A 23,995-nucleotide genomic window follows, 5' to 3' on the forward strand; every position below is an offset into this window, starting at 1 on the left:
TGGCACATCTGCTGTTAATGAATAAGACTGAGACATGGTAACAACTTTGGCTATTTTTTGTGTTCCCTCAAGCCATTCCTGAGCAAATTGCATCCTGCTGGGTGGGACTGCTGTTATTGGGGAGTGCCTTTGGCATGAAGGGTTTGCTTTGACAGCCCCAGTTTGTTAAGGTGGGTCGATATGTCAAAGTAACATTCATACAGATGAGGACACAATTATTACCCACCAATTAAATTTAAAGTTTTTGTCAGAATTTAGTGTTGTTGTTGTGTTTTAAACAGAGCAAAACATTTTTAATGTAACATTTCTTAGCATACCAGTTTTCTTTATAACATGTCAATCATTTCTGTTTGCACACAATAACAGACTCATTTAAGAAAAAACAAAAATGACTAATTATTATTAACTCATTCACTGCCAGCCATTGGCAGTGAATGAGTTAAACCCATTGACTCATTCACTGCAATTGACGGCTATAGACGTCAATGGCAGTGAATGAGTTAAATTAGTATCAATAAAGTTATTATTATTATTATTAGTGCCCTGAACCCTTTTTTGAACCACAGAACAAACTAGTGCTGTGCAATGATATGCTTAAACTTTTAATGCTAAAAGAAAAAACTTCTGCAGAAAGACAGACTGAAACATGCTAAGGAAACCTGCATACTAGAAGCACGTCCTTTGGTCAGATGAAGTGAAAGTAAAGCTCTTTGGCCACAGAGATGCTGCTTATATTTAGAGAAAGAAGGGAGAGGCGTACGAATCTGGAGGGGCTTGAGAGATTCTCCAAAGAAGAATGGGCTGGGATTGTTCAGGACACGAGTTTGACTTACTGAAAACTACAACAAAAGACTGCAGGCTATTATATAGCATAAAGAACACATAATTAACTATTAGCATCAATAATTTTTCAATAGTTTTTGTAAAATAATTTTGCTTGTAAGCACACAAAATAAAACCAGGATGTTTGGAAAGGCTGAGTAAGAAATTCCTTGTTCTTCTAACTGGAACTTGGGAAATACTCTTTTAAAAAAAGAAACTTTCATAGAGGAACTAATAATTCTGTCCTCATCTGTATCTGTGCCAGAGGGTCCTGAGAGTGGTTGTTCTTGATGATGTGAGTCGGGCTGTGAGCTGGAAAGCTGCGGCTGACTGAGGGCGTTTATAGCAGCAACTGGAGTTAATGAAAAGATGCTGAAAAGCATGTTCATGAACATGTCGCCTGGTCTGCCGTGGTTTGTTTACAGTGGTGCTGAAACCCAGGATGGGGGCACGGCAAATTCAGGACTAGGCTGAAATTGTGGCCAAGCTGGCGCAGCCCAGCCGGTGCCAGAGGTCATTGCGCGCAAGGGACATGCCTAGCCCGAGGTCGGTGTGCTGTCTGGAATGGCCTCGCACTGTGCGGTCCTGCGTGCAGGTCGCCTATCCAGCCCTCTGTGAGCCCTGGCTCACATCCACGCCTGCTGCAGTGCCACCACTGACCACATGGGTGGCCCCCAGACCAGCTCCGAGGCTGCTGCTGGACACGCGCCCCTGGGCCCATCTCGTCACCAGTGCCACTGAATACCCGGGCGGCCATCTGAACTCACACCTCCTTGTCTCTGGGCTAGGGGCTGGGGGCGCCGACAGTCCGGGCTGATTGCCTCTCGCACTTGTGTGGGGGGAGTAGGTTCAGCCAGATGGCTCCCTGGCCTCAGTCGGGCCATGGGGGTGTGTGGCGGGGCGTGGTCTGTGGTGCCACTGCAGGGCAGGCGGACGCACCTGAATGGCATCTGCAATCACACCTAGCTGGTATAAAGAGTCCGTACTGGGTCCGTCAGGTGTTGCTGTTGTTGTTAGTGTGTGTAGCTGGGAGTTGCAAAGCTTCAGCCAAGCAGTGTGTAAACAGCAACCGTGCGAGTTAATAAAAAGTTAATGCTGAAAAGCATGAAAATGTCATTAGGTGTGCCGTGGTATGTTCACAATTATAGATTATGGAAAGAAGCTAATGCGAGAGGTCTATTTTATAATTAAAAGTCAAACCAATACGACGATCTAAAAGAACAGGATCCACAGAGATAATAAAGGTTTCAGTGGGTCTGTAAACTACTCTTATGAATATTTCACTGCCCCACTCCTCACACACCTGTTGGCATAGGCACAGATGTTATCGATCAGAGGGCAGTTCTTCAGCATGGCCTCCACCTTTCCCAGGGAAACGTACTCTCCTGCCTGCAGCTTCACCAAGTCTTTCTTACGATCTGGAAACACAGCAAAGGGAGCAGCCTGTAAAAAGTGTGTATGTCCATGCATATATGTGGATATATCTTAAAAAGAAAGGAGGAAGTGAGATAGAAGGATGCATTTTCTACTCAGCTGTGTGCATCTGCACAAAATGAACATCTTGCATCTGAACATCTTGATAAAAGAGGAAAGTTGGGGGCTGGGGCTGGCTCACTGAAGTAAACAGAAACGTGAAATCATACTAGGATGCGAAGTAAAATGTGATTTGTTAAAAGCTTTTCTGACACACTAAAAATGGCAAGTGGAGATGAAAGGTTGTCTGGAACAAGACCAAGCATGAGAGTCACAACATGGGCAACAGCATGAGAATGTGAGCTTCAGACTTAGTGGCGATAAAAACCAGGATAAAACCTTCTCGTTCTACACACTCCACCCACACACACACCTCCTCATGCCTCCTCACCAATGATCTTGAGACAGCCGTCTTCCTGAAACTCTCCAATGTCGCCTGTACTGAACCAACGCTGGCCGTTCTCGTCTACAAAGAAGTCCTCTTGGTTTTTCGCATCCTTCTTGTAGTATCCCATCGTTACGTTGGGGCCACCAATGAGAATCTCTCCCCTGGGATAAGGCTTGTCAGTGCTACGGTACCCACCTAAAAGCATCAGCAGATTAGAAATGAAAAAACATTTATTGGACTGAATCTGCTACATCATAACACTGCTGAGAAACAAAAAACCCCCAAAAATCAGATGGTATGTTTACTTAAAATTCTATTTTTACTCTGCAAGGAATAAACTCAACTCGATAAGTATCAAAACTTCAACAGAGTGCAATGAAAGTGAGTTATGAGTCCTTACGTAAAAAGTGGAGAGACCAGTGCTGTCCTTACAAGGTTACAGAGCAATGCTCAAAGTCCCACCAGGCAGGGAAATGTGAAAGAAAGTGTTGGATCAAGTGCGTATGTGTGTAAAAGATGACCCATAAAGAAACAAAACATGCAGACTGATGTTTTTTTGAATATGAATGCAAATGACCGTGTTTATACCATCATAAAATGTGTGTGTATATGTGCGTAGTGCCTCTCTCAGTCTCACTCACCCTCCACCCAGTCTTTAAGCTTGATCTCACAGCACACCAGTGGTCCTCCCACTCTCCCAGTGCTGTAATCCCACACTAGAACAGACAACACACATAGACACACGCACATATCAGGGAGCACACTAGCATCAAGGCACAACATTTATTGCCATAGCAACACGACCTGACTTGCTCCCTCGCCATGGAAACCCCATCCCTAAGGAGTGTTCGCAACTCAGTGTTTTCCTGACTCAGATGACCACAGTGGATTTGATGGGTCTGTTGGTCTGGTCTGCCTGGGAAAGGCTGATAGGGTTTCTTACATTTCGCAAATGCTTTGGCAGTGGAACAGATAGATTAATTCATATCTGATTATTGGGACAGACATTGGCACCGTAGTTATGTGAAACATTCTTGGTCTTCATGTTTATGAGGGAATGGAGACTATCACTCTTTCTTCTGTTTTCTTTTACAAAACTCATAAAATTTCATATTCATTTCTTTTTCTCTTTCCTTTTTAAAAAAAAACTTGATAGGGTCTCAGTGTAGCGTGACTTATTGCTAATGTTGATTTTTCCACACCACTCTGCTGAAAACAGATAATATACTCCCTTTTTTTGTTTACTGCAACCCACGCACTGTATATCTACTAATTATTTTCCTCTTATCCATTTTCCCATCCTGGCTATAAGGCCTCTGTCCCTCTTTGTGTTCTCCCCCTGTTTTTATCTCTGCTTTCAGGCTGTCGAAGTTGACGGGAATTTCATGGGGAAAAACCACAAAATAGGAGGGTGCCAGGATTTGATTGGAAAAATATGGGAAAATTGAGGAAAAACTGGTAGTAAGTATATTTTTATGTTACGTGCCTGGGCTCTATAGATGTAAATTAGCAGCTTTACTAAAGCCCAGCATGTTTACATCTTATATATTCACATTGATATCCAGTAATATGGAATGTCCCTGTTAAATAAACAAATAAACACAACAAGCTAGCAATTTTGCCTGAAAAAATGTGATTTGTGAAATTCTAAGCATGCCTAAAATATTGGCAATATCCCATTTTTATTCTTACATATCATGATAAAATCAGCAATAAAGTGTAATACTGTACATAAACAGTGTCTGTCCCTCTGTTTGTCTGTCTTCCACTGCACACAGACTAAGCATAACGTAACAGTGGTTTGGAGTGTCGCTTCCAGCTGTTTATGAAGCGGGGGTCCTGTCTGTGACTTTATTAAATGCCCTGCAGATTTACAGGGTAACCTGCAGTAGCGCTGCCCATTTCGGTATCCATAAAGCACAATAGTAAAATGTGACCTTAAAATTATTTCTCCCTCTATGATCACTAAAGGAGGTCTGTAGCTTTAGCTATGCTGAGATTTTTAGGTACACCTAGCAGTAGCTACTACAGTCTACTACCATTGTAGTGAGGCATTTCCCTTGTTTAGTCTAGCCTCGTTTATAAAAATAGGGTCAGCAGAATAATAGGCACAACTGTGAGTGTGTCACAATGATACCAATACACTTGGTGATCATACAGCTGAATCAAAGCATGTGTAAAACAGTTAAAAAAAACAGGACTGTACTGGACTGAATTAGTTAAACTGGTTGAAGCTAATAAACTCACAAGTGAGTGTATTTTTTCATTTGCACAAGACAGATGGGAACTGTGATCTGACTGATTGTTGCCAAATAGGATACAGGAATTTTACACTGAATGTGTTCAGCTCACATTAAAAATACTGATGACCGGCAGTGCTAACACTCAGACTCTGAGTAGCTACACCTGTGGTATGAATATTAAAGTCCTTGGTGATTTTCAGAAAACTTGACCTCTGACCTTGACATGGGTTGAGGTCACAGAGATTTGAACTCATCTGAGATTTTTAACAGATGCACCTTTGGTATAAGCTAGAAAAATTACATCCGCTCACTCTCGATTGATCAATTTTCATATTCATCAACTTGGGTGTCCATCCCATCCGCTCACTAGGTGGGGTGATGACATTACATCATCAGCCTTTTAGGGCTGAGGGGTAAAAATTAATGACATAAAATGTTTTCGTTTTTCTAATTTGTGAGTGGTTTGAACTTTTACACATTTCAAACTAAAATAATTTCACACATTACAAATCTTACAGTAGGCATGCCTACTGTAAGATTTCCATTCATGCTCACACTCGCTAATGGTTCCAGCTCCACAGGTCTCCGTCAGGCCGTATCCTTGACCCACTGGGCAGCAGAAACACACATTCATGAAACGCTGCGTGGCTGCTGAGAGTGGCGCTCCACCTGAAAGCAACACCCGTGTCCGTCCTCCTAGCAGAGAGCGGACTTTCCTGAACACCAGTCTGGATGAACAAAGGAGGAAATACATGAAGAAATTATGACTTTTAAATATTCCTTGAGAGTCCAAGCTGCAAATGCAACAGTAATTGGTGATATAAGTCTCCATACCTGTCACACAGTGGTGTGCTGTATCCTTTGGCGAGCTGCTCCAGTTTGTAGTTGTATGCCAGAATGAAGAGTGTTCGCTGAACACAGTTCATCTCCTCGACCTTTGTCATCACGTTCTTATAGATACGGTCCATGATCTCCTGAAGTCAGGAGGCGGGACAGGGTGAAAAGAAAAAGAGCATTAATATGTAAAAGGTAACAATAAGAGCAACAGTTAAGACTGATACAGATACAGAGAAAAGACTAAAATGATGGTTAAGAAATGTAATTTTTATATTTAATCTATAAGTGAACTTACAGATGTGGTGATTATTAAAGGTGATTATACTGGAGTCAGAGCAATGAAGAGTAGTATGTATCTGAACTCTGGCCTGAAGCAGAACTTGAGCAATGCTGGATTTTAGAGACCAGTGCAAGTTTATATGGTGCAAAAAGATCGCAATATAATTATCTAAGCCAATATTTTTTTTTCTTAGAAACATTTGGTAAATAAATCAATGAGAGTTTATTAAAGTTTTTTTGAAAGCACGGAAAAGAATCCAGCCATTGTAAGTTGGAGCACACTCTGCTGGACAGACTATGCGATGACACCGGTTCTAATGTTACCCTAAGCATGTTTTTTCAGCATCAATGTGCAGAAATGTTTGACATCTAAACCAACATATACACTGATAGCAATATCCCTGTCACAGGACGACAATAGGAGTTAACCTTCATGTTGGGTGGGCTTAGACATATGGTCCCTGCTTTGGAGGTTTTTAAAAAAGACTAAACACTAATGTGTTCAAAACCCCCAAATCTCATATTTAAGAAACTTTATAAAACAAAAGAAAAGATCAACACAAGCACACATGCACGTGTGCTCTTCAATTCTGGTTTCATAACTATAAGGCTCCCCAATGGATATTTAATGTGTTTCTAATTTCTATGTGACCTACAAAACTAAAAAACAAACAAAACAAAAGCAAACCAGAAGAGGGAATCTCTCTTTGGAATAAACAAAACCATGTGGTAAACCCACTACTAACTGTGGCCCTAAACATTAGATTGTTTTTTTGATATTTATTTTTTGACATTTAGCCTTTGTTGGATAGGAAGGTAGGGAAACACGGTAGGGGGACAACACACAGGATTGGAGCAGACTCAAACCCAGGCCCCTGCAGTGGCAGCAGCTCAACCAGGTGAGCTAAAGCAGCTCCTTCTGAGCTCCTTTGTTTAAAGTATAACAATATGCCAGATAAGCGACAAAGCAAAACATTTAGGACTTCCTTGGAACAGCTTTCACTGATACATTACAGGAGAATTATCACCAGAATGAGCATCTGTATTCATCTCTATTCTGATTAACACTAAGTTTCAGCTGAAGTACTTTCTGAGCACCAAACAACGGACAGACTTAGAAATGAGCTGGTGAACATTAAGCAGCAGAGGATGCAGATATTTTTCCACAGGAGTCCAAGAACAGACTAAAAAAAAGGAAGTATCACATTTCAATCTGCCTGGTGGCCAGAAACTTGGAGGTCCTAATGAATGCACATGTTTCTCTGTTAATACTGGGTAACTAAGCCACTGTCAGTCATATCAGCTCAAACTATCTTCTTTCCAATGCCCAAAATGCCTTAGCCCAACATTCACAACAAATATCTTCTTTGCTAAAAATGGGCTGAAGTGGTACTAGGAACATGACGGTACAAGGAAGAGCAATGTCAATCATGGGAAGTGGTATCAATTTGTATTACCAAAGGGACTGTGGTGCAGAGAACAGAAACCCACAGATCAAGAGCACTTCATCATCTACATCAGTGTCGACAAAAGGCTGGACATGGTGAAATGGGGAAAGGGCACAAACAAACCCCCCTCCCACCAAAAAAACAATAAAAACCAGCTGGTCCTGTTGGGTTTGTGCATGTGTGTGTACGTGTGTGCATGAAGCAGTGAGAGAGGAAGTCGACACAGGATCCATGCAGCCGCCTGCTGTCATATCACAGCAAACAATTTGTATGTGTGTGCGTGTCGTGGGGATAACCACATGGGGCTTTCTCACGTTCTGTTTACAGCTGTGAATGGTTCCAGAAACTGGGGCCCTCTGGCCTTTACACTACGACCACTGGGAGATGGGGGTGGGGGTGGGGGGGGGGGGGGGGGGGGGGGGGGGGGGGGGTGTCTCCATGTGAGTGAGAGGGAGAGAAGAGTGCATCCTGTATTGAATACAACTAGCTTGTTAGATGACATTCATTTTCAGGCGTCTTCAGTATTGGCAATGGTCACAGTCAAACAACAAGATATGGGAAAACAAAATCCTGAATGGAGGAAAAGTACCGAGACTATCACTTTATCAATGTGTCTGCAGTCTGTTGACTTTTGAACAACTGGTAGGTCAGCAAATGTAACTTTTCATCCTAATAATACAGTTAAAACAATATACATGTAAATACAGTGTGAACTTGGGCATCAAACTGGTAACGTTTTTTAAAAAAGGATAAGAACTTTGAGGCCACAATGTACACAGATTTGCTCATTATGGAATGTCATATTAATTTGGAGCTTTTAATGCTTTCTTTTTTTTCTGTTCTTTTTCCAGACATCTTTAATGAGGCAAAGAAAAGAAAAAAGGAATCGGCTGCATAAGTTTGAATTTCTCTTGGTTTTTCTCAAATTCTCTACATGGAATCAAAAGATTGCATAGATTGCTGTCCATGTATGATTGTAACAGGCAGTTTCTCTTTGCCAGCATAAAAATAATTTATTTCACAACACTCTTTCACTCACGCATTTCTGTCTGGGATTAATAAAGTTCTGATTCTGATTAGATGCCTTCTGGAGAGACGTTTTATGGTGAGACAAGATAAAGACTTGGCTATGTGGCCACAATGATAAGAGATATGTGGAGGGGTAAAGGGTTTTCAGTGAGAAGCTCAACTTCTGAAAAACAACCCCACACCATAATCGCCCTTCCACCAAACTTGTACACTTTACCGTTCTCCTGGCAACCACCAAAACCAGACTTGTTCATTGGATTGAGAGACCGAGAGGCGTAATTCGTCACACCAGACAACAGTGGTGGCGTGCTTTACACCACTGCATCCAAAGCTTTGCATTGTAATTGGTGATATAAGACTTGCAGGCAGCAGCTCAGACATTGAAACCCATTCCATGAAGCTCTCTACACACAGTTCTTGAGGTAATTAGGAAACCACATGAAGTTTGAAGGTTTGTTGCTAACATCGCTCTGTGATTTTACTTGGCCTACCACTTCATGGCTGAGTGGTTCTTGATACCAGTTTCTTCCACTTTGTTATAACCCACTGCACAAAGTGATGCTGGAGTGACATCTTTTATAAGTCATTTTTGGACCTCCAATTTTGGCCCACTGAAGGGGCTGTTTTGTAACACCAGGCATTCACAATGAAACAGGATACTTGATACTTAATGCAAATGCTCTTTTAAACTTATAAAACACACTGTTTCATAAATTTAAGAGCAAAAGGAATTTAAACATTTTCTAAATACTCTAACCATTACTATTTTACATAGATTTCAACATATTTAATATTTCAACACATTTCAATAAATGACAGTTTTAACCTGGTTACAAACAAATGAGTTGATTAACTAAAATACTATCTATATTGGGACCGACAGACCCAATATAGACATGATCACACATCCACCAATCAGTGTTTAGCGGGAACACCTACAGCTGACTGTGGAACATTTAGTAGCAAGAAAATGTCACAACTGGACTTGTTACACAGGTGGTATCCTATCACTGTACCACGCTGGACTTGACTGAGCTCCTGAGAGCAAGCTGTTCTTTCACAAATGTTTGTAGAAGCAGTCTGCATGTAGAAGTGCTTGATTTTATTCACCTGTGACTAGAATATCTGAATTCAATGATTTGGATGTGTGAGTGAAGACATTTGGAGACATGTTGTACAAGTTTCCATCCTAGAAAAAGAGCAATGAAGAAATAATTAAAAGCCCCCCAAATTACCACGACCTTTATGCCCATGTTGAGTGGATGTAAACCTCTGACCACAACTGTATGTGTCCACTTTTATTGACTACTTGAAGAAATAACATTTATCATACTATGGCTGTAGATATAGCTGTTATAGCTTTCTGAATTGAAGCATGGATTGGACTTTAAAGTATTCCAAAAATACTACAGCCTCCAAAACACAATTTCAGTATATGAATTTTGTAGAATGTCCCAGGAAGAGACACGTATCCTTTTGGAGTTGTGTCAGGATGAGCATCAAGCATGAAACTCTTCCAAATCAAGCATGTGGCGCTACCCGCTGTGACAACTTGTGAATAAGGACGTGGTTGTAGAATGGGGGAAAATTAAGATACTGCAAGCTGGAAAATGCAAACTAAAAGACACTTTAACAGTAAAATATAATATAATTAAGACTTCTTTTGGACCTGTAGACACCCTGTTTCTCCAACACGACTGAACAGAGTGCTAAATTTTGTTGACTCTGAGTATTTGTATGAATATCTCTCTGCAGCAAAGCACAATAAAACTACAACCAGAAGAACCTTCAAAAGCGTGAACACTTGGATTCGTTTGAAGTCATGTTTCAGGCCACAGTCTGAATTTTAGTCCATCATATACTATCATTTTTTCCCCCTTTTAATAATAATCACTTCATACACATCATACATCTACCAAGTAGCTACTAAATGTGGTTTTTGGTTTAGAGCAAATGGGGGTGGGGGGTAGGTTTTTGGACTCTTTCACTTAAAACAGCCATCTGCAGCATTTCTACCAAACCAAAAGTTGAGTGTTGTAAAAGGAAAGTGAAAAGACTGAAACAAACAACTTGTAGCTACAAATGACCTAATTTCACATTAAAGTTTTTTGCATTAACTGTGTAAAATGTTAAAAATGTCCACGTGATTACAGCAGCTTAAATTCTGACATATTCTGACTACCTTGGGGTGTTCTTTAATAAACAAACTGTAAAAAAATTTTTAGCAAAGCCCATCTCGGAGTCCTTACTGCTGAAATGGATTAATTAGTCAAATTTACTTCAAAGACAAGCTGCACTAGGTAACCACAAATATTCAACTTAGACCCCTGGGAATCAAACATTGTCTGGTGATTAAATGCAGCATTGACCATTGGTAGGATGTATTTACGTCAGACCAAGATCCAGCAGATCCAAGACTGCTGGACTCTATCACTGCTATTCCATGAGTAAACCTTGTGCACAGGCCTCAAACGCAAGCCAGCAGCATTGTTTGACATACAGACTCAAGTCGAGTGAGTCAGTGAGTGATACTGTTATTGTTAATGGTAATGGTTCTCTAACACTATGCTGGACAGTGCATTAAGCCATACCGGGACCGCTGCCATCAGAGTGGGCTGGAGCATACTGGTGTCTCCTTTGCTTCCTTTCTTGATCTTTGTTGACTTAGGGTGGGAGAAAGAAACATCAATTGATAATTTAAATTATTACATTTGTAATTAGCTGTTACCTCATTTTTGGGGTTTGTTTTGCGCATATTCGGACTGAAATGATGTCTAAAAATCCAACTAGATCCAGCTATATACAGTCATGAAAAAGTAAAAGTATCCCCTCTGTCCACTTTAAGGTTGTTTTTGTATCAGTACATAACAGAAAAATAATCTGATGCTTAGTGGGATCTAAAATTATTTAAATACAACCTCAGATGAATATGTTATATTGGTTCATTATTTATTTAACAAAAAGTATGCCCCTGCTGTTTCCACAGGAATTCAGAGGGTAAATAGCAAGCATGTCCTGCAAATCAAACACATGCTTAGAACTGATCATCTGCAAGTGTGAGCACCTCTATAAAACCAGACGTTTTGGTAGTTTGCTGGTCTCGAGTATCCACATGAGTGTTGACAGATGCAGTGGAGGAAAGACATCAGAAATGATCTTAGAAGAGTAATTGTTGGTGCTCATCAGTCTGGGAAGGGTTATCAGGTCATCTCCAAACTATTTGAAGTCCATCATTCTGCAGCGAGAAAGATTATTCACAAGTGGAAAACATTCAAGACAGCTGTCCATCTTCCCAGGAGTGGACGTCCCAGCAAATTCACCCCAAGGTCAGACAGAGCAATCCTCAGAGAAACTGCAAAAAACCCAAGAGCTAAATCTCAGACTCTACAGGCCTTTAACCCTTAAACTTCAGGTCAGTATAATTAGAAAGAGAAGTATTTTTTATTTGGAAGGGTTGTCAGGAGAAAGCCTCGCAACTAAACTTCCGCAACAATGTCCTTTGGACAGATGAGACCAAAGTGGAGATGTCTGGCCATACACAGCACAATCACCTTATATTAACTTTATACCAACTGTATAAGGCTTCATGATTTGGGCTTGTTTTTAAGCCACATGACCTGGGCACTCCTTGGATACCAAAGTATTCTACAGTCCTGTGTGAGGCCATCTGTTCTACAATTAAAGCGTGGCTGAAATTGGATCATGCAAAAGGATAATGATCCTAATTTCAGCAGCAAATCTACAAAAAATGGCTGAAAAGAGAAAGAAATCAAGGTGCTGCATTGATCCAGTCAAAGTCCAGACCTCAGCCTGACTGAAATGCTATGGCTAAGAGACCGGCGCATAAAGGTATCACAAACCTCAATGAACTGAAGCACGACTGTAAAGAAGAGTGGGCCGAATTTCCTCCACAATGATGTGAGAGACTGATAAAGTCATACAGGATGTTACTGTTTCTAAACGAGGTTCTACAAGCTGCTGAATCATGATGTATCCTTAGTTTTTCACACAATGCTTCTACATGTTGGCTTAGTTTTTTTTGTTGAATGAATAATGAGACAGTGTAATATGCCGTGTGTTCTTATTCATCTGATGTGGTGTTTAAATAGTTTCAGAACATGGTAAAGATGTCCTGATATATAAAATCTTAGAACAGACAAAGGGTGTACTTTCTTTTTCACCACTATATATTGAATATAAGATACATGAAAGTCAACCCTAAAACCAGAATGCACTTCAGATGATACAGATGAGAGGTTTTACCTGGTCAGCAAGAGTCTGAGGCGATGAATAGCCAATCCTACAGCCATGAGACACACATACGAGCTCTGCACTGAGCTCCAGTACATGGGCAAGAGGCAGGTAGCCGATGTAGGTGTCTTCTTCACTAAAAACACACGCAGACTTCAAAACCCCCGATTTGATGTGGGCTATTAAATGTTTGAGACTACCGCGGACATGAAGGTCTTAGGGTCATCCCATCTCAAGTCAGACAATTTCTAGAAGGCTTCCTGCATCACCTTTCCCAATTTGCGTAAAAACTTTACCTTTATATATAAAACACTTTTTAAGATATATATGCATATATTTTTTATTTTTTGTATTGTTCAAACATTGCCACAGATTTCAATGTGCAAGGCAAACTGCATGAAAGTGGGTCAATGGGTGTTTGGAAAAAAAAAATAATTTGAAAAGGCATTTGCTAAAAAAACTGAAATTAACAGCAATCATTACAGTCTGTATATTCAATTCGAATTTGGTTGGTTGATTTGAGACGGAATGACCCTTTAGTGAAATTAATCAGTCGTTTATTTCATCAAGCTGAATCAGTACTAAGACAAACTATTGCAAGTTATACATTAGTCATATTTTCAAGATATATACTGTTTATGAGCTACATTTCCTTTGAGTTCAGCCTCACCTACTGAAAACATATTCATCTCAACTCAAGTAACAACCAAATTTTGGGGAAATTTCCATTTTAGTGAACATGTTGTACATTCAAGCCATGAATGAGGGGGAGATTTACATAGCCGTGTTACTTAATCCACAAAGGAAAGCCAGCATTTTCATAAGATCGACTGAGACTGTCACAACTAAACCCCTTTAACCTCCATCCATCTCACCCTGACTCCTTTTCTCCCACATTGTTCCTCTACTCATACTAAACTCCCTCCCTTTTCTGTTTCCTCTCACTCCCATCTTAATCCCCGGAGACGGGTCAGTTTCTCTTTTAATATAAGCAATTGAGCTGCATGATGATACCAGCTGAACAAGCATATTTCCCATAATGTTAGTTAAAATATTCCTTTGAAACATGCAGAAGAGAGAAATTTGAACATTGACCTCAGCTTAGTTTTGATTACAGTGTTTTGATTACAGTTTTGATTATATTTCTTCTGCTTCCAGTAATCCAGTGCATCACACTCTTCTGTTAATGAACAAACCTAAATCGCATGTTCTAATCTGTATGTTTGCTGGCTGGTGATTCTGCTTGGACGTGTAGCAGAGGAGATAAGCTGCTTTGGAAAGTGAATTTCCCTGCAAAACTGCCTCCATATTTTACAAACAGATGAGTCAAAAATCATTACATTTAAAACCCAAAACTATTAGACCATATCCCGGGGTGTGGTATAATAAGCACGTTTGAGGTCTTTACCACAGGTTGGGAATCCTCTCGGCCATTCCTGTAATCCCAGCGATGATGTTGCTGTGGGAGATCATAACGCCCTTTGGAATGCCTGTGGATCCGCTGGTGTACATGATGACTGCAATGTCCGAGGGCAGCGGGGTCTTGCGCTCACGTGTTGCTGGAATGTCAACAGAGAAAGGTGGTGGCAGAACTGGATTAATGGTTTATAGCACAAAAATGAACCAATTTTTAAACAATCCCCAGAAACACGGTTCATTTGTTGTGTGTGTGCTGGCTAAAAAAGTCTTTTTGTATGTAGGAAAAACCCCATGACTTAAGGGTCAAACACACAGAAATGTTAAATGGTTATCTCAGAAATTAAATAACCTAATTTCAACTAATCAGGTAACACATCTGGCACAATGCAGAGTTTAAATAAGTGCGTTTGCCAAAAACACCATTTGCACGTGTTCATCTTTTCTCTTTCTCATGTCGTTTGCTGCTGTCTGTCCTTTCTTATCTATTCTCTTCTCCCTCCTTACACTCTTCCTTATGCTCGGTTGTTCCTCTTTAATCATGGTTGACCCTTTTTTTTTTTAACTATTTGAGCTGTGCCCATTTGATGACAAGTATGTTAACAGTATGGTGTGTGCAGACTTTAAAAACTGTGTGTAGGTCCAAATCTTCTTTCAGGCCAACATATTTGCATGAGAATGATTTTCTAGCTGTCACGTGGCGTGCACAAGGCTGAGGGTGAATGTAGGCATAAATTTTAGATTTTCAAGTATCGGTCCTCAAAAAAACGTCGCTGAGTAACAGATGTTACACATCAGCTAGTCAAGTATTTATGATCATCTTGATGATTTGACACCAGATGCGATTAGCACTGGCTAAGACAAACACTGTACAGTTATATATTATAGTGACCTGTCAATCACAGTGCTGACCTGCCCAAAGAAACCAGGCTTCTTCTTTTTTTATCATTTTTTGAATACAGAAACATCATTCTGTATTCAATATGATTTAAAACTAGTGATTGAATCTGTGAAATGATTAGGAAATGATTTGATGAGGACATAAAGGAATTAAGAAGTAGGATAATTTTCCATAAACTATAGAACTTCCTGGTTTCCAACTTTTACCAAGAACTGTACAACTGCATGTGTTTTACTGGCTACTGCAAAGAGTTGGTATATTCCTTGACATTGCACTGTAGCAAAAGTTGTGCATGACTTTTTTTATGCATTCAGCACAGTCAGGCTGAATGCGGCCTAACACAGCTTCCCTTTCCACCCATGATTTCAGTTGCAGTCTGTTTTCATCACTGCCTCCCAGCAGGTAAGGTTAACAATCAAAACATGTGATCAAGTACAAGAAAAGCTGCTGTGAATGTTTCTTTACATCAAAGAACACAGCAGATAAAGGCAGTGAAAAAGACATTCGCATGTCTAGACAGCAGAGCACAATATGATGAATCTCTTGCCTTCTGATCCCTCTCTTGGACTCCTACGGTCTGAATAAATAAGTAAAGAGCAAGTCAGTTTCCAGCGGGAACAGAACCAGTTGGGAAACAAGAGATTGGTTTTTGTTTTTCGCTTTCTGCCGAGAACAAAAACAGATCTAAGAGGCTCAAGCTCAGCAGGCACTGACAAACCAAAGGATGAAGTAAAGTGCATCACAGTCACAAGGGCAGACATCACTTCTCTCCCTCCAGAGACGTGGATATGAGGCGTGTGCACTCCGAAAGCTGATGTCATGTGAAGTTAATAGCGCCATGTGTAAACATGACCCTCGCCTATATCCCAGCGCTCTATCCTCCCTTCCTACTTCCTTCTCCCTTTATCTGCACATGACTCTACCAGCTAGACATGTTTTGGGTCAGTCAGTTCAAGGGGCCTCAATAAAAAGTGAAGATGGGTGATGGCCTCTTCCTTATCTGTGCGCTAACTGAGCATGCACGGTATCAACCTTAATCTGACACAGATGTTAGCACTTCCTTCTTCACATGACCTAATGGGCCAGATACCAATCTGCCCCCACTCCATACCCCCAAGAAACAAGCCCTGACTATTTCATTTACTTGAGAGGAAGAGATGGCTATGTCAACAGCCTGGCAGATTAAAACACATGTGCTGTGAACGGTAGTGTTTTAGGACCTCTTAGTTGGAAAGGTGCTTCTCTTCAAGGCGCTCTGCTGTTTGTTTGTTTTTTTGTCTTTTATAAGTTATAACAGCACTGCCTGCTAATAGATTTGTTTAATTTGCTTTTATTCACTTTAAGCTTGTAACAAGTGTGTTGTAGGTTGCTTCTGCTGCCCCCAAGTGGCCAACTGTCATTTTATTAGTTGATGATGTTGATGAATACACTTTTAAAAGAAAAATAATTCAATGTGTATATATAACTGAATAAACGAAATAGACATTCGGTTTTGAAAATCTGTATCCATGGGAAAACAGGAGCACTGCAAGCTGCTGTCCGTGTCCCAAGTGGCACAGGGAGGAATGTAAAGTTTGGTTTCCACCAGAAATGCTGCCAGATCCATTAACAGAGCGCTGCTTAGTCACAGAAACCACACTAGCAAAGTTAGGACAGCTGTGTGGTGTAGGTGTAGCTCTCTTTTGACTTGAGCTTGGCTGTAACCTCAGAGGAAAACAAAAATGAAGCGGCAGTTCTGCAGTTCTTCTAGTCAGGCTGCATCCAAAAGAGAGTCAGTCCCTGTATGCCCGCGTGTTAAAAAACTAACTGTAATAAAAAGTATGTTTAGAGCCTGATACTGAAGTGTAAGGATAGTTTCCTCTTCAAAACAGCCACATGAGTGGTGGATGCTTGGACTGTCAGGTGTGGACAGTGGCAGCTACACCTGACTGATCTCTGCTAGGCCTCATGAACACTGATTGAAGTCACTGAACTGGACCCTTCAGCTGTGTTTGTGCTGCTGGAGCCTTTTGGAGCTTTTACAGTGGAATTATCTGACAAATAATATGGTGTGTTGTGTGCTGCTGACCATTCAGCTTAACAGTGAGATCAGGGCAGTGGCTAAATCAAGCTTTTTCCAATTGAGGCAGCTGGCCAAAACAAAGCCGACTGTTTCCAGGCTGATTCTGAAACCATTGTAGCCTCACTCCACTGTCTGCCCTAACATTTTAGGATTCATTTTAAATGTCTTTTCTTCCCTTTTAAAGGCCTCATTGGTCTTGCCCTTCCGCAACTCTCTGAGCTCCTGCATTCTTTTGCACCCACCCGTTTTCGTCTGATGAACTGCTCTTGAGTGTGCTTAAAACTGTTGTGGCTCCCAGAATGTGGAATGATCTGCCTTTGCACATTAGGCCGGCCTCTGTCTGATTTTTAAAGCTCTTCTTTCAATCTCTTCTTCTCTTCAGTGACACCTTATGAAACTTTATGACTTGTATTTTATTTGATTTAGTGTATGACTGTTGTTCTTCTCATATTTTGCGTCTTTTATTTATTTCAGTTAAAAAATATTCACACCGTACTTCTAAAGGCTTTTAAGAGGGGTTTTTTGGTCAAACTATAGTTAAGGCCACAATTTCAGATCAAAATGCCTCCTTAGAGCTCCAAAATCCTTCACTGGAAAATGGCATTTTGCCATAGTGAAGTAACGTGGAAAATATTAAACACTACATAGATCTGTTTACACTGTTAATGTCCTGCAAGAAAGTGCTTTATCTCAAGTGGAGTGTGGTGACTAATTGTCACTGTGACTCACCATGATACACAAAACTGTAGAGAAAACCTTTTTCTTAATGGGCAAGCAGCTAAATACTTTTTTAATGTTTTAAAACGGAGCAATCCTAATTCTGTGAGTCATGAACTCTTGAAAGCAAACTTCACATAAATCAATGAACAGACACACAGACAAAACCTACCATTCTCGTGCCTGGCTCCCAGCTTCTGAACCGCAGCCATGTTGTGGATGCTGATGCCACGTGGATAGCCGGGCCACGCAGTCGGTGCATTGTCCACTACAATGATGTGTTGCAGCCTTGGAACGTCTGTTAGGATGGCCTGACACACACACACAGACACACACACGCATGCACACACGCACACACACACAACAAACATGGCATCTTGATATATGTTGTTTCTATATTGACAAAAGATAAAGAGTCGGTTTTTCTGTGAACAAGTGAACAAAGGAACATTCTGTTTATGCCGCCTCAATAAAAATGGAAAGATGAAATGCAGGAGCACTGCTTGTCTTGGCACTGAACCTGGCCAAAACATGCCAAAGTAGTCGGCACGTGTCTTCTAACATTTACAACTCTGTTATGGGACGCTGCAACTTCTCTGTTCTGTCAGCGCTGAACATTGTGTTCTTTGGCTCGTTGGCTCCGACGTTTCCTCAGAAGATCAGATATATGAGATATTTGTCCACACAATGATGTTTGTCACTGTAATGTTCGCTGCTTTATACGGCTTTGTCTAGTAGTTTCTTATACTTTGTGATGAAAAATAAATTTCCTGTGAAAAAAGATTTGCAGAGAGAATTTACTCTGTGTATTCTAACCTTGAGTCTGGTCTCCAGAAGCTCCCTGCTGGTGATGATGTGGGTCACCTGAGTCTCATTCAGCCCGTGGGCAATGGCGGGACCTCCCAATGTGGAGTAAATGGTGACCACTGCAACCCACAGGGACACAGAAAAAGCGCATTAGAGTATAATAGACTAAAACATTAATGGCCCCACAGGCAAATTTGCTTTCCACATCGTAGTCCAGCAAAATATATACATGCATACACAGGACCCACATCCAAATGTACTCATCTGCCACTATGAAGCGTGAGGCAAAGGTGGACTTAATGTGATGTGCAAGAGGCAGGATGGGCTGTTTATCTAAACTGCGTTAATTCAAGACAAGCCTGTCTGTGTGTGAACACAGTGACCGCGCAGACATGTGAAGATGGACCATGTACGTGCTGACTGTCTACAATCCTCAGTGTCCCTGATTTAGGCCCCTCTCACTCAGATGAGCTCTTCAGGCACCTCCAGAGGCTGCTGCTAAAGCTTCCGAGCCAAACGGCTCTCGTTGCATGATAAGTACTCTTTGGGGGATATAAACAAGTACTGATGTTAGACAGGGTTTACTGTTTTGACTAAGTGCATATGTCTAATGAAGCACTGTGTGGTTGCATGAATGCATGCACTCAGCAAACCAGGGTTAGCGTTTCAAGCCCTCCTTTAAAACCAGATATTGACTCTTGCCTCATGGCTCATATGTTATGGATATGATCTACTTTGGTTACACAACATTGTGCCTCTTTGGGAAGACTTGATCTGAAGACTGGTCAAACTCTGAACACCCAAATGATGCACCTATATGTGCTTGTTTAACATCTTTATAAAACTGCATTTTGGAACCAGAGGTGTTTGTATGGGGTCGACTATGTTGACTCTGTACAGACATTCTTCATGTTCTTTGTGCTATCTGCATGTGCATGAAGGGTCATGTCATTTTTAAACAGGAAACGGCCCAATTTAGTGCCACAAATTTAGAAGCTTTTGATTTTCTAAAATATCACTGGATGTTTCAGCATTATGATTTGCCTTGAAGGGAATAAAAAGGATCAAAGGGACTCAAAACATGACAAAAATATCCCCAGATCATAAGCACAACTGAGTATGTAGTTTAAATTCCCAAACGCAGATCATAAAGTTTTTAAGTGAATTATGTTTATGTGCTTTTACAAAGCTTCTCAGCAGAAGAAAGTTAAAATAAAGGTTTTATCTTCTCTACTTGGGGCAAAAAAACATGGTTTCCCTAGAGAAGTATAATCAAAAGGGGTTAAAAATCACAACATTAAAAAAAAACCTTATTTAAATTTGGACAATTTCCCTTCAATCTTCTTATACATGTTTGATTGGCTGTGTGTGTTATATGTTCACACCATACCAAATGTTCACCATATGTATGGTCTCTTTCTTCCTTTGCATTTTTTCCACTCTGTCAATTTTTAGAGCAAATTTAAGACCATAAACATTTACCTGTACCCAACGAGGAATACTGTGCATTTTTAGAAAACAGGACCACAGGCCCATTAAAAGACATTTTAATCCTCCACAACTAAAATACAGACAATAAAACCTCACTTCACTATCCATATGATTCCTACAATTGTTTTTCTTTTACTTAGCTAAATATATAAACCGCTGCATGCATAAGCAGATGTTCCAAATTCATTGGTATCCTATGCTTTCATTATTAGTCACTTCAATTATATCACTTCAATTTCCCCTTCTCTTTCCCCTCACCCCCATCTCGTGACAGCAGATGGCTGCCTCTCCCTGAGCTTGGACCTCTTAGAGGTTTCTTGCTATCACCTAGTGCTTGCTCATGACTATTGGCAAGTTCTTTAATGTTATAGTCTATAGTGATTTAATTCTAAATAAATTTAATTGCTTGACTCAAAGTTGTTGTGGGACTTGCTCACATTGTGTCACTAATGGTTATTTCACCTGTTGACACCACATGTTGCAGAATTTGTTCTCTGTTTGCTTCTAGTCTCTTCCTGCATGGACCCCCCCCCCCCTTCCCCCCTTCAAGTTGTTAAATAAAAACAATAACAGTACTGATTTTGCTTCATGTCCAGCTTGCGATTATTATTCAGCCTGGTGTCTCACTGAGGTACTTAACGGGTACTAACATAACTGTGATTGACTTAATCGTTTGCCTCGAATTTTCTTCATTCTTATGATTTAAAAAAAGCTTTTGCTGCATGTCCTTGTTGTGACTGATTCCCTGAAACTTAATACATTTTATAAAAACTGCAATTATTTCTTCTTCACATTAGACAGGATGCACATTTACACAGAAAAACTGAAAAAAACACAATATAATTAGCGCTCAGCTGAAGAATGTGTTTGTTTTAAAAGATGAGAGCAGGAGACAAAAAAAACAGAGGAAGGAAAGAAGGAGAAAAAAGTAACAAGAGGAAACAACAGTAGATACACTGACAGCAACAGAAGCAGGCTAGCACAGAATAACATAGTCTGCAACCCTGCGTCCAGGCTCTGACACAGACACAGGGGTTTATGGGACAGGGATTTGTGACATCAAAATCTTGCGTCATGGAGCTCCAACACTTCCTGCGCTGCTGCTGTGTGCGGGTGACCGTGTGTGTGAGAGGGAGAGCCATGACACCTCCAGCCGTGAGATCTAAACATTCAATGTGGCCCAAGCTTAACACATACACACACTGTCACACACTAGATGTTAGTACAGGAAGCTTAGCAAACATCCAGATTCCACTAAGTAGCAACAAAGTGGAGTCTGGACTCTTTTTTTTTTAGTTTGATACAACATCTTGAAAGAGAAGCCTATCCTTGACTCTGCGAGGGGGAGCGCTGCTGTGCAGCTGATGCTTGTGATACACCTTTTATGTAACTTATATACGGTAGAGTAGACAGCTCACAAAAGTTGGCCTTCTGAGCCAATGTACAGTGAATATGAAGTACAATGAAAACATACACACACACTAAGTATGTGAGTTCACTGGGGGCCTTTGGCTGACTCCTTGATGCCTCTGTCAACATCAGATGCTCACGTAGACTCTCTCACCCCTCTTCTGACGCCATTGGCCCTCACTTGTCTTCTTCTCCTTCCTCCCCTCTGTTTCTTCCTCTGCTGCTCTTTCCAACCTTTAAGGCCTCTGTGTGCTGTCCACTGCCCCTGGCTTTTCCACTCTCCCACTGTTTGTGTTTGCATCAGAGGAAGATGAAACATAAAGATGCTTTCTTGGCTTGGATGGCTGTGTCTTTTATGAGAATGACAGTTTAATGGAGCTTAAATTAAAGTGGATAGCCCGAACAAAAGGGTCCTTTATGGGTAATCAAAAAGATTTAACGAACTGCCGTTGAAGCTTGTGATGAATAAAAGGTGCTGCAGTCTTTGCTATGGAACATATTAAAGAGTAAATCATGCTGAAGCCCACAGCTGCTTTGCTCTCTCTGATTATTAACGTTTTTATTCAGAGCGAGAGAAGATCTTTGCTTTGCTTTTCTTTCTTCCAAGTAATCCTCGCTGGCTTTTATTGTCGTGATTCTTGACGTCCCCAGAAACACACATTAAGAAGCTAAATCAGCTTTGCCTAACACTGAATGATTCATTCAGTGGAAGAAATGAAAAACTACACCGAACGAACCACTTTCCATTACACAAGACAGGTTTTTGCTAAGTGTATGAGTGCCGTACAAGTACAAACACCATTAGTGTATAATTATTTTTTTCAAAAATGTACTCTTGTCAGCGTTTGAGCATCTTTTCCTAACAAGAACTCGGGAAAAACGGATGGGGAAAAGAGAAAGCACCAAAGGAGGAGAAATGGGACACTTATATAACGCCGAAGCAGAAGGGACAAATTGACCTTCTTCTGTCTCAGCTGGGCCCTCCATGTTACAAGTTGTCCGCTAACATGAAACCACTAATATGCAAACACACACAAACACATTTTCAAACACACACACACATGCACACACACAAAAATGGCTATAAATCTGCCACATCCAGACTTATTTAGAGCTACTCAGAGGGAAAGACCAAAAGGAAGAGAATACAGAGAATACAAACCATATAGCCAAAACTGAAAGCACATGATAATGTACAAATTATCTGTATGTCCGTGAAAAAAGCAGATCCATTTGTCAGCCTGTTTTACTGTAGGCACTCTTACTTTTCAAAAGATACTCTTCATTAGGACTTTTTACTGTAACACCTGTGAATACATCAAACACCTTTTACTTGGGGAATGACAAAGTTACACAGCGGGTACCTGTGGCTTACAAGTGTAGAGTGGGTCAGATACTAAATGAAAGGTTTAAGGGTTCGATTCCTGGCTCATCCAGTCTATGGGCCAAAATTTGATAATGATAATGATGATAACAAAGCATCTAAAGGCATAAAATAAAAGTGCTGCATGTGTGAATGAAGCTTGTAGTAGAAAAGCAATATAACTACAAGTCAATTTATAAGTATAGTTGGAATTGTTGTGGGAACAAGGTTGGTATATTATCTAAAATAAAACATTTTAGTTCCCTAATAAAATTATCCAGGATGTGTTACAATTTGTGTCTGAGTGCCTCTGGTGCATGTTTATAGATGCTGGGATGTCTATTATGAGCCAATCAGTCCCTCATGTGAATGTGGTCCAGCAGTTTCCCACGTCACGAGTCTGTTTATTGCTTTCATACCATTCTATTGAGCCTACTTTATTTATTGCTTCTTTCTTTTGTTCCTGGATTTAAAAAAAAAAACAGTAGGAGTAATGGAAAAAAATCCATACAGCAGAGCACTGCAATATTTTGTTTGGCAATATTGTATCCATACAGGGACACCGAATATCAATATTTTAAAAAAAAATAAGTTCAACTACTCTAAAAAAATACTACGATCGAGAGAGCTCATCCCCTTCACCACACTCCTGAGATAACATCATCTAAGAAAACTTGAAACATCAACACTGGAAACACTGGAAACAAATCTCCCTCCTAAGAGCTCAGTCACACAAGTAAAATAGGACAGCAACCGCCTTTCATCTCCAAAAAAACAAACTGGTGGCTGCTTTTTTTCCCACATTCTGTGACTAATTATGGCTTGTGATGGTTAAATGGTTGCCCAGAGTTGAGGCTGTTGCACACTCATGGCCGCTTATGATCACAATGTGATTGCACCCGAGCACAACTCAAGTGCTGGTTGTTATGTTTCTGTAGAATACAAATGTTTCAGAGTGCAAATGTAAATATTAAATGCAAATTTCTGTCTATGTAGAGAGCAACGGGTATATGATTTTTGATGCTTTATTGCAGTTAATTGTTGTATTATCAGAAATA

At 40.5% G+C, this 23,995-nt stretch overlaps 1 protein-coding gene across 2 annotated transcripts in view; it reads right to left on the minus strand.

Moving 5' to 3' along the window:
* Positions 1 to 23,995, minus strand: part of acsl3a (acyl-CoA synthetase long chain family member 3a) — a 40,688-nt gene that overhangs the window by 3,502 nt on the left and 13,191 nt on the right. For both annotated transcript variants that reach the window (XM_005738348.2, XM_013912202.1), the window contains 10 exons: positions 18,683 to 18,792; positions 18,039 to 18,177; positions 14,179 to 14,329; positions 12,783 to 12,906; positions 11,111 to 11,182; positions 5,761 to 5,900; positions 5,482 to 5,654; positions 3,325 to 3,399; positions 2,687 to 2,878; positions 2,126 to 2,240 (listed from right to left, as the gene is read on the minus strand). In XM_005738348.2, the coding sequence (XP_005738405.1) occupies positions 2,126 to 2,240; positions 2,687 to 2,878; positions 3,325 to 3,399; positions 5,482 to 5,654; positions 5,761 to 5,900; positions 11,111 to 11,182; positions 12,783 to 12,906; positions 14,179 to 14,329; positions 18,039 to 18,177; positions 18,683 to 18,792 (1,291 nt within the window). The remainder of the gene's footprint in view (positions 1 to 2,125; positions 2,241 to 2,686; positions 2,879 to 3,324; positions 3,400 to 5,481; positions 5,655 to 5,760; positions 5,901 to 11,110; positions 11,183 to 12,782; positions 12,907 to 14,178; positions 14,330 to 18,038; positions 18,178 to 18,682; positions 18,793 to 23,995) is intronic.

This window comes from Pundamilia nyererei, unplaced genomic scaffold (assembly GCF_000239375.1).
Source record: "Pundamilia nyererei isolate P.nyererei 1_Seehausen unplaced genomic scaffold, PunNye1.0 scaffold00083, whole genome shotgun sequence".
NCBI lineage: Eukaryota > Metazoa > Chordata > Actinopteri > Cichliformes > Cichlidae > Pundamilia > Pundamilia nyererei.